This window comes from Podarcis pityusensis (assembly GCF_964106645.2).
Source record: "Podarcis pityusensis genome assembly, chromosome: 5".
Taxonomy (NCBI): Eukaryota; Metazoa; Chordata; class Lepidosauria; order Squamata; family Lacertidae; genus Podarcis; species Podarcis pityusensis.
The window spans coordinates 93,789,172-93,799,789 of NC_138032.1; the positions used below are offsets into that span (position 1 = coordinate 93,789,172).

Sequence of the window (10,618 nt, forward strand, 5' to 3'; positions counted from 1 at the left end):
TTCGCTACTTTTGTGAAACCTGTGGGCACAGGACTATATTAATTGGTGACACATGTGTTTTCACCCTAAGTGCTCTCCAAACTCCCCAGGGAACACTGTAGCCACGACAAGCAATCTTTCTGGTAACCCCTTTTCATGATATCAGCTTCCAAAGGACCACAAGTTTAAAAACCAATTAGTCTAATGCATATGGGTATTTAAAAAGTCAATAATACCTGAGGACTGTCCAAAATTGACTTGTTATACACCTAAAATGGTAAAATGCATAATTAAAATATTCTCTTTTTTTGTCCCCCACCCCTTTCTCCATAGCTTGCAGGAACGGCAGTCCTTGCAATTGGACTATGGCTTCGATTTGATAAACAGACAAAAGATATTTTTGATCAGGAGGAGAATAACAATACATTCTATACAGGTATGTTGTAAAATTATTGCTCAATGGTATGAACAGTACACCTGATACCTACACTGCTTTTAAAAGTATTAACAGTGACTAAGGAAACCAATGATAAGATGTGTAAATATGCTTGATATGGAATGACCTGTTCATATAGATACCAAAATTATTAGGGTGTTTCCTTGCCCTTGGCAAAGTGAAAAATTTTTATATGTGCCATCTCAGATTCCTTGGTCTCTAAAAATGTGCAAAAATATATCTCCCAGCTGGAAACGGGGGTCTAGTGTGCACCCTAAAAAAGGATATGGCACTTCTAATCTAGCTGGAAATCTGAAATTGTGTAGATATGCCACCACTTGGCAGAAAATTGGATACTTTGATATCTCATCATCACCGCTAAGGATACACATTAAGAGATGCTAGCACAAAGCAAGCCAAGCCACTCTTGGGAAAGACGTTTAATATTAATATAGTAAAATAATTATTATATTTTGTACTGTTTTTATCTTTAGTTTTTCCCAGTAAAGCAGCCTTAGAATACTTTGGGGCGGGGGTGATCCCAGGCATGGAATCCTGGTCTTAGATTGCTATGCAGTGCTATGCCTTGAAGAAAGGGAAATTGCTGTCCTTCCTTTCTTTCGATAGTCCCTCTGTAGGAAAATTGGATTTGTGGACAAAGAAGTCTGTGGGATTTTCTCCCTTGCTTCCTCCCCCCACCCCCAAAGTACCAACCAGTGTCGGTTTTTTCTTAGCTAATCCCCAGACCACTGACACACTGGCAAAGATATTCATGGTTATATATTCCATCAAAACCCCATGAAGGTGTTACTGGTTTCCTAGTCCTTGTCTGGCAGAAGTTTCAATATGCTGGGTAACTGCTTCTTCTTCTTCTTCCCCATGTACAGTGGTGCCTCGCAAGACGAAATTAATTCGTTCTGCGAGTTTTTTCGTCTTGTGAATTTTTCGTCTTGTGAAGCACGGTTTCCCAAAGTCTTCAAAATCACCAAAGTCTTCAAAAACCTCAAAAAAGGCTACCACACCATGTGCTATGAGTTGCTCCTCGAAGTCATCCTGGGTATTAACGGTTTTAAGAAAAAGGAAACAAACTTGCAAGATGTTTTCGTTTTTCGTCTTGCGAAGCAAGCCCATAGGGAAATTCGTCTTGTGAAGCAACTCAAAAAATGAAAAACTCTTTCGTCTTGCGAGTTTTTCGTCTTGCGAGGTACCACTGTACATGTCATCAGCTAAACCTCTTGTGTTTTGGAATTGCAATCAGCCTGGATTTTATGCCATGCTCCCTAGACTTGGATGGCATGCTCTTCCTTATAGGTCATCTTTGACTTGCACTAATGGCTCGCCAGTTGTAACTTTCTCATATGGCCTCAAGCATTGTGGGAAGATGTTGGAAAGCCTACCCCACCGGTCATGCACGAGGGGAAAGGTCGTCTCTCACACTGATAATTCAGTGCTGAAGCCGATAATAAAATCGGAGGATTTTATGGATTCCTTAGGAGGAGGACAGAGGTACCGTGACTCAGAAGTGTTGAGGGCAGCCCTCCACAACATATATTGCAAATATCTTTCTTTATGGGTAAACTGGTCATCTAAAGGCCATTGGCTGAGAATGGCCATTTTGTCTGGCCGACTACAGGAGTTGAAGGTGCTGGCTGCTTGCAGACATTTGCAGATGCAATTGGGGTCTTGATGAGTCCAGAAGCTGGATTATTAAGGTTTGCACAACTGATAAATAACCTTTGATGGGTCATGATGGAGTCTCTAGTCAGGAGTGAAATACTCTTAAAAAGGACTGTTGTAAACCTTTTCTGGTGATAAGAGAAGTGACTGATTTCTATTATGGGAATAGACAAAATAGCCTTCCCCCTGTCCTTTGCACTCACCACCAAAAACCCATTATTATAGAGACTTGTTCTGAAACACTGCTAGTAGTGTTTTCTTTTTAAAGAAGCAACAATAATGGTGTTAGTGTAACCATGTACACAACCTTGAGGTCCTTGGAAGAAAAAGTGGTATATAAATGTAATACATAAATAGTAGTGGCAGTGTAGCTGGTAGCCTTCATGTTGTTCAAACTTGGAAAATGTGAAGTTTTTTTTTTAGCTGAGAATAAATCTTCTCTGTTTTGATTTTTAAAATCCGTCTGCCTCCAGGGGTTTACGTTCTAATTGGAGCTGGTGCCCTCATAATGCTGGTTGGTTTCTTGGGGTGCTGTGGAGCGATACAGGAGTCCCAGTGCATGCTTGGTTTGGTAAGTATGGCATTAGTTTCTACGGTAGGAAGAAGGCTATATCGCTTTCATGTCTGCTGAATTCTTTCTGGATCCTATTTTCAAAAGGAAGTACTTTCCTTCACAATGCACATAAACTCCTCCTAGAATGCACACTGTGCAAAAGTTGCCAACACAAGTTAGATTTCAATGTTTATGTCACAGAACTGGATCCTCCTACATGTGGTGAAACTCATTCACGTTAGAGCCAGGGGTAGGCAACCTAAGGCCCGTGGGCTGGATGCGGCCCAATCGCCTTCGAAATCTGGCCCGTGGACAGTCTGGGAATCAGCGTGTTTTTACATGAGTAGAATGTGTCCTTTTATTTAAAATGTGGGGCATAGGAATTCGTTCATTTCTTTTCCAAAAATATAGTCTGGTCCACTACATGGTCTGAGGGACAGTGGACTGGCTCACGGCTGAAAAAGGTTGCTGACCCCTGTGTGGTTAGACCATGGATACCTTGAGCCCAGTGCTCCCTACTTCATCCAGTAAAAGTTCTCCAAGAAGACTTTCCTAGTTTTGCTACCTGAGGATCCCTTTTAATCAGAGCTGCCAGGGATTAAAATCTACTTCCATGTGGGAAGTCTTGATATAATTTGCCTTTGAACTATTTCCACTCCCTAATTCGTCCTCCTTTCTATGGGCTTCTATGATTTAGAACAGCCATTTAAGGCTTTGGGTGCAGCCCATGGAATTTCCCCGTAAGTACCCATGTGGAGCACAGCTCCAAGTCTGTGAGGCTTGAGGCTTCTCAGTGTTAGGATATTTCTGTTCCACCTTAAAAGGGAGCAGGATGTTTGTGTCACAGCCTGCGTATTTCCTGTTCACAGGATGTTTCTGTTGTGTCTATGCTTTCGTTTTTTCTCTCTGCGCCTGAGACACTGAAGCAGGCAGTCATGTTTTCTTTGTTCTGATCAACGCTGAATAAACTTGTAAATAATGCTCTCCTGAGTGCATTTTTCGCTGTGCATTATCTGCTGATAGAGCGTGCATCAGCTCTGGAATGTGGCAAGCTATTTCTGGAGCTCGTGTCGCTAATTGCTGATACTGCGTGTCTACGGGAGATTGATGGACGTCCAGAGACAACGTGGAGTCATGATGGACTTTGTCTCCCTGGCAGTATCCCAACACTCAGTGCATGGCATTACTTTTTGGAATTCCCAGATACGGGAACAGAAGTGACGCCATTCCGTTGGTCGTTGTACGTATATAGTGCAACAAGCAAAGTAGGGTGTGCAAATGGATACTCGGCTATAATTTGATCACAGAGTTCACATACAGTGCTTGGAGAAATGCAACGCAGTAAACCCGCAATTTATTGCACATTTAACTTGTGCACATTCAGCTTTAGGTGTGTTGACATTAAAAAGAAAAATAGGAGGCAGGGTTTCTGGGGGGTAATGACTTTGGCAATCCCACCTGCTTTTGAACCCAATGTGTTTTGATGATATGCGATTTTGGCTTTAGGTGCGATCCCCAGAGCAGACCGTATTTTTCTGTGTATAACATGCCCCCATGTATAAGATGACCCTATTTGGGGGGACTCAAACTGAAGAAAATGGGGGGAGGTTGCCCAGAGCTGTTAAGCTTTTTTTTTAAGGGGGGAGATTGCCGAAAATCACTCACCCGTCAAAGCAGCGCTGCCGCCCACACACAGCAAAAGCCGCCTATCAGCTGTTCCTTCCTCGATGAAAAACAAAAAACGCACACATTATTACTGCAGCAAAAGCAAATAGACACCAGAATTTGTCAAAGCCAGCAATGACACCACAGACCAACAAATCCCAACTCAACAAAATGCACTGGCCATGTATAAGACACCCACCCCCCATTTCTTAACTTTTTTTGGGGGGGGGACCCTGACTAATACACAGAAAAGTACGGTAACCCCTGCATAAGTGACAGGCTTACTGTATTGGGGAAACGTCACTTGGGGTTCACAGATGTGTTTAGCAGTAACATGTTCATTAGGTAAGAGAAGAAATCTCTGTTTTTGCACTGAGAATTTTTCAACGGAGTCAAAGCACTTTATATGCATTTATCACAGTAATCCTAAGCATGCATGTGTAAGTCCTGTTGAACAAAGTGGAACTTCTAGCTGCATAGGATTGGGCTGCGCAAGTGTGAGCTAGGAAGCCATTCGTTCCGATGTCTCCTCCAATGTCCTTAGTGGTCTTACATGAACTGCTACACTGAGCCTACTAACCTGCCTTGGAAGGTGACTGTGATAGGGTAACGGAGATAAAGTTTACGAAGCACACAGAGCATTCTAAAGCCCTATCTATAGACTTCTTAAGTATTATCATCTCATAGTTTTATAAACTATTGTTCAGCCATGACTTTACTCAAAATGTCTCTCGTCTCCTTTGCCTCTAGTTTTTTACCTTCCTTCTTGTGATTTTTGCCCTTGAAGTAGCTGCTGCCATCTTGGGATTTTCAAACAAGGAAAAGGTAAGGCAGACATATTTTTAAAGTTGATTTTATATGCCATCTAGAATTATAACAGAATTATACATCCAGAATTCTGCCTCCAAATAATCTGCTCAGGATTAGCAGATAGAAACTTGAAGTAGAGTTTTGGGTCACCAGTATTCTCAGGACTTGGCAGCTGAAACCTCCAGGTGATTTTCCCCAGTGGTTTACTATGGGGGCTGTAGTTGTAGTAATAGTAGTAGTGTAGTAGTAATAATAAATACGCAGGGGGACAGAATAGAACTTGAGGCATCCCATAAGCAGAAGGCCATGAGATACAGCAGCAGTCCACTAGCACCACCAACAGGCTCTGTCCTGGCCAGAAAGGACTGGAACCAAGACAAAGCTGTGTCCCCCAAATCGAGTCTGACAACCAATAATAAACCTGTCAGTCTTTAAGATAGCACAAAGCGTACATCATATTTCCTTATTCCAAGCATTCCTTTTTGGTAGAATAGGGGCTGCCTCCCCACCCCTCACATCTGATTGATGCGGTACACACCACTTAGACCTAGATGCAACCACGGTTTTCTGCTTTAACCCCAACTGAGAATTCAAAGCTACACAAGTACTGTTCACCTATCGTCCTCCTTTCCTGCCCCTCTGTAGCCATTAAGCCCCTAGATATGGCCAAGTTAGATTTGCGGGGAGGGCAAGGAATGTTTTGGAGATTAGCCTGAAGGACTCCAGCAGTCATGTCGTAGACAGCATATTCCTTTTTTTTAAAGAATTATTTTTTATTAGCCAACCAATCACATCAAATCAAACCAAATTACATAAATTCCAAATTACACAGCCGAATTTTAAATTTTTGTTGGGGGTACCCATATTTCAAGTTCCGAAGGGGATCCAATCAACTTCTTGCTTCTTACTGCTGTTTTAATGTCCACAAACCTAACCTTATGATGTTCACAGTACTATCCAGTCCTTTCTTATTGTCTTTCCACATCTCTTGTTGTTGTTTTCATATATTTTTCCTTTCTCTTTGTGACCTCTGATAGTCTCCACAAGCTGGTTAGAACAGTTTGTAATCCTGCGTGGATATTATTTTTTTTCTCCAGTAGCCATATCCAGACGTTTTCCATATAACATCACTTCCATACATCAAAACAGTCTTAGCGTCATTAATCTTCACCAATCTGCCTCCTTTCTCAAAACCTCTGAGGAGATTCACCAGGAATGCAGTCTGAAAACAAGTCCTTTCCTCCTCCCGGCTTCTAGGCTATAAATCCTTTGGCAAGATGGCGACTCCGGATTAATTGCTGCGCCATTCCCAAAAGCTCTTATTGCTTCTCGATCTCCATAAAGCATACTTTTGGTTAAAGTTTATCTCCACACAGACCTTAATCATCCTGCTTGGGTCAGTTCAATTGACGATTCTAATGAGGAGTGGCTCTTCGTAGACAGCATATTCCAGCTTCTCCTTTTTAAGCAAAAAGATTAATGTAACCACTGTCATCATTATTGGGGTGAATTATTATTATGTTGTTTGTGTTTTTAGATTGTTAAGGAGGTGCAGGACTTTTACAAATCAGTATACGACAAAAGAAGGGAACCTGCCACCAAAGAAACGCTGAGAGCTATTCAGGCCGCGGTAAGTCAGATCAGATCTCAACTATTTTCTTTGCTTCTGTAACCGGTTCAGAGCACTTATCCATGATGCGACTGTATTTTCCCCTCCTGGACAAGTGCTACCTATAGTTGATGTTAACATCCTCACCAATCGTGTTTAAAAGCGACTGTGATTGATGCTCAAGTTGCATCCGTCACAAACACTGTCCGTAGTTGGAGGAGAATTGAAGTGGGGGAGGGGAGGAGGCGCTTGTGAGTTTGGGGGGTGGGGTGGGGGAGTTTCCAAATCTCTTAACCATGCCTAAGAGATTGAAAAACTTCTCCATTGAGCCAGCGAGTGCTAGGAATGAAAGCCAGGAGTCCCAATTTGCAACAGCTTAATCTGGGACGTGGGTAGCACTGTGGTCTAAACCACTGAGCCTCTTGGGCTTGCCGATCGGAAGGTCGGCAGTTCGAATCCCCACGATGGGGTGAGCTCCCATTGTTCGGTCCCTGCTCCTGCCCCGGTAGCAGTTCGAAAGCACGTCAAAGTGCAAGTAGATAAATAGGTACCACTCCGGCGGGAAGGTAAACGGCGTTTCCATACGCTGCTTTGGTTTTGCCAGAAGCAGCTTAGTCATGCTGGCCACATGACCCGGAAAAACTGTCTGTGAACAAACGTCGGCTCCCTCGGCCAGTAAAGCGAGATGAGCGCCGCAACCCCAGAGTCGTTTGTGACTGGACTTAACTGTCAGGGGTCCTTTACCTTTTCCTTTAATCTGAAAGGGGTGCTATTTGCATTTTGTTTCTTTGAATGACCATCAGTCGCTCCCACCTAGACCACTTGGGCTCATTGTAGTTTGGATGTGTTGTGTTCCGGTCCATTCCAGTGCAAGGCTGCTCAAAGGTTGCTGGACAGCTCCAAGTGAGCTCTGGCCAAGTTGGGGAGCAGGCAGGCCTTTCATGCCTTTAACTCCAGACTACCTTCTCCAGGCTTCACCCCCTAGAGACTGTTTCAGAACCATAAAAGGCCTGAAGACAGGCCCTCCTCCTCCTTTGTTCCACAGCCTCCCGCCTGGTGTGCTTCCAGCACTGCTGGACTGTTGATGTGTGATGGCAGGCATCTGATTCTTCAAGCTCAGCTGAGGGGCCAGACGCTGGCCGGATCAGTCCTGGTGCTCTGAGAAGTTCCTCTGGGAATTCTCGCCCAATTGCCTCAGGCACCCTGGTCTCCCAGTCTTTGTATTCAGCTCTGAGACAGTTTTCCACCTGCAGCTTCTAGTCTCTTCATCCAGGTCCCTGCTGGATAAGGACGGGTGGGGTGGGGTGGGGTGTTTCCAGTGGGGTGGGGTGTTTCCAGTGTACGTTCATATTGATGGCTTGCATGGAAGTGTGAATCTACATGCAGTTGTTCTTTGGCCAAATCTGGGCAAGAGCATAACTATACTGAGTTCTAGAGAAGTTTTACTGCACAGGAGGCTTCCATGGTTTGTAGGTTTTTCTAAAGGCACGTTTTCGAATAATCTCCAAAGATCTTATTTCAGCAAAGTCCTTCAAACTGATAATTTACCCAGATCTGTTGACTTGTATGTTTCATCCGTATTTTGAAACACAACTGAAATGTAACTTTTCTCTCTGCTCTAGCTGAACTGCTGTGGCCTCACAGGGGCTATTGAGGCAGCAATTGAAGACACTTGTCCCAAACAGAGCGGTGTCCTCGAAACCATTCAGCTACAGGTATGTCGTTGTGCCGCAGATAGGGACATGCCTTGTGTTACTAAATCTCAGCATAATGTGGCAAATTCCATCTCTTTGGTGCTTGTGTGTATAATATGGTTACCAGATTTTTTTTTCAATGAATCCGGGGACCCTTTTTTTGGGGGGGGGGGGGAGCTGAATAGCAACAGGGAGTCAGTAGTGGGGATGGTGAGGCAAAAGACCCTGGCCCCAAGCACACATGCATATTGCATAAAGGTGCAAAGCCCTTCTTTCGCACCCTGTGAAACATAAATGTGCAGAGTTTTTTAAAAAAACTGGGCAACGGCCAGCCTCCCACAACTCCTGAGCCTCCCCCATCAGTCAAAACAAAGGGGGAAGGGGGCAGGAGATCTGTACTACCGGACATCACTGGTTTCCCTTCAGCAGTGGCAGCCAGCCTGGTAGCACAGTTGGCTCTGGCTGGCTTCAGGAGCTGCTTGCTGCCATGGCGCCCGCCATTTGTCCTCACCGGAAGTCCTCATATGATATGTTTTGCACAACTGCTGAGGCTGCCACTGCCATGTTTCCCGGGGACAGATTTGCAAATCCAGGGACTGTCCCCAGGAACCGGGGACGTCTGGTAACCCTAATGTATAAGAGTACACAAGGTGAAGGATTGGTTTTTCTTCCAGGCATGCCCTACAGTTATTGAGGAAGTCTTCACCAAAAAGCTGAATGTGATTGGGGCAGTCGGCATTGGCGTTGGTGTGGTGATGGTAAGTACCAGCATTTTCCATAAGGTTGGCATATAGCTGGATGTTGCATAATGCCAAACATGGCGTTCTGTGTAAGAACATTACTATTATTATTATTATTATTTTATTTTTTATTATTCATACCCCGCCCATCCCCGTTTCCCCAGCCACTCTGTGAGGCTCTCAACAGAATATTAAAAATACAATAAAACAACAAACATTAAAAACTTCCCTAAACAGGGCTGCCTTCAGAGGTCTTCTAAACGTTAGATAGTTGTTTATCTCTTTGACATCTGATGGGAGGGCATTCCACAGGGCGGGTGCCACTACCGAAAAGGCCCTTACGTGTAAAAGCTATCAACAGGCCCAATTGCCCAATGGTGGGAAGCCTGCTGAGAGAAAACCAGCAGTGGCAAACACTGTGAAGCTGAAAGGCTGGTGTGATCTACTCTCCTGCAAGATGGGAGGATTGAGGGCACTTCAGAAATTGAGCAGTGCTGAACTGCTTTCCAAACCATCGCTAGCTTTGAACCATTGCAGTTTTAAACCTAAACCAAAATTATTTAATTCACTGATCTCCTTCGTGGTATTCTTCATGGAGAAACTTTGCCAATTGTGTTTCTTTTTTTTAGATCTTCGGTATGATTTTCAGCATGATCCTTTGCTGTGCTATTCGTAGAAACCGAGAAATGGTCTAAAGGAGCCTCAGTCAGAGTGGGCCATTAGCAGCATTCAAGGAATCTCCAGTTATTCACTTTAGCATTCTGAAAGTCATTTCTAAAGTTATATATTTGTTTTAAAAATGCTTTATTTAGTACTGATCTTCGTTTTTATGCTTTGTTTATAAAAGTTTAAAAGAAATCTAATTTTGAGAAGGTACTATATTTGTTAAGCTAAAGTCTAACAACTTGTATATAAGGGTTTGTCTTCTTTATTCAGACTTAACAACTGGGATGTAACTTACATTGGAGAAAATTTGATACTTAATAAAGATTTAAGACCACATAGCGACTTTTTTTTTTTTTAAGCGCCTTTCTTTTCAGTGTACTGATTCTGACACAGGAGGGGAAATGAGGGCTAAATTGTTTTTTCATGGTATTTCTTAGCAAAAATCTCAAATACTGAAAATGTTTCTTGCCTGTGGGTGAGACCCTGACTCTTTTCTCCCATTACTTTAACAGACTTGGTGGGCAGCAAATATTAAACTTAAGCATCCTATTCATGAGCAACTGACTAATAATTGAAATTAATTTAGATATATATTGGAAGTGATTTAATGGATGGTAACTGACAATGAATATCCACACAGAGGAGTATTTTTTAGGTGCTGGGGAAAAAAAACATGTGACAGACATGAAGAGATGAGTCAAAACATTTGGACAGAATTTATGCAGATGGGTTCGCATTTTATACTCAAGACCTAAATCATAGAATTGTAGAGATGGAAGGGACCCCAAG

General features: G+C 43.2%; 1 protein-coding gene across 1 annotated transcript in view; it reads left to right on the forward strand.

Annotated features, from left to right (window-relative positions):
- Positions 1-10,165, forward strand: part of CD9 (CD9 molecule) — a 29,933-nt gene extending 19,768 nt beyond the window's left edge. Inside the window, exons 2-8 of the mRNA XM_081005744.1 lie at positions 313-415; positions 2,566-2,663; positions 5,061-5,135; positions 6,658-6,750; positions 8,352-8,444; positions 9,098-9,181; positions 9,793-10,165. Coding sequence (XP_080861870.1) covers positions 313-415; positions 2,566-2,663; positions 5,061-5,135; positions 6,658-6,750; positions 8,352-8,444; positions 9,098-9,181; positions 9,793-9,858 — 612 coding nt within the window. The 3' untranslated portion in view covers positions 9,859-10,165. The remainder of the gene's footprint in view (positions 1-312; positions 416-2,565; positions 2,664-5,060; positions 5,136-6,657; positions 6,751-8,351; positions 8,445-9,097; positions 9,182-9,792) is intronic.
- The last annotated feature ends 453 nt before the right edge of the window (positions 10,166-10,618 follow it).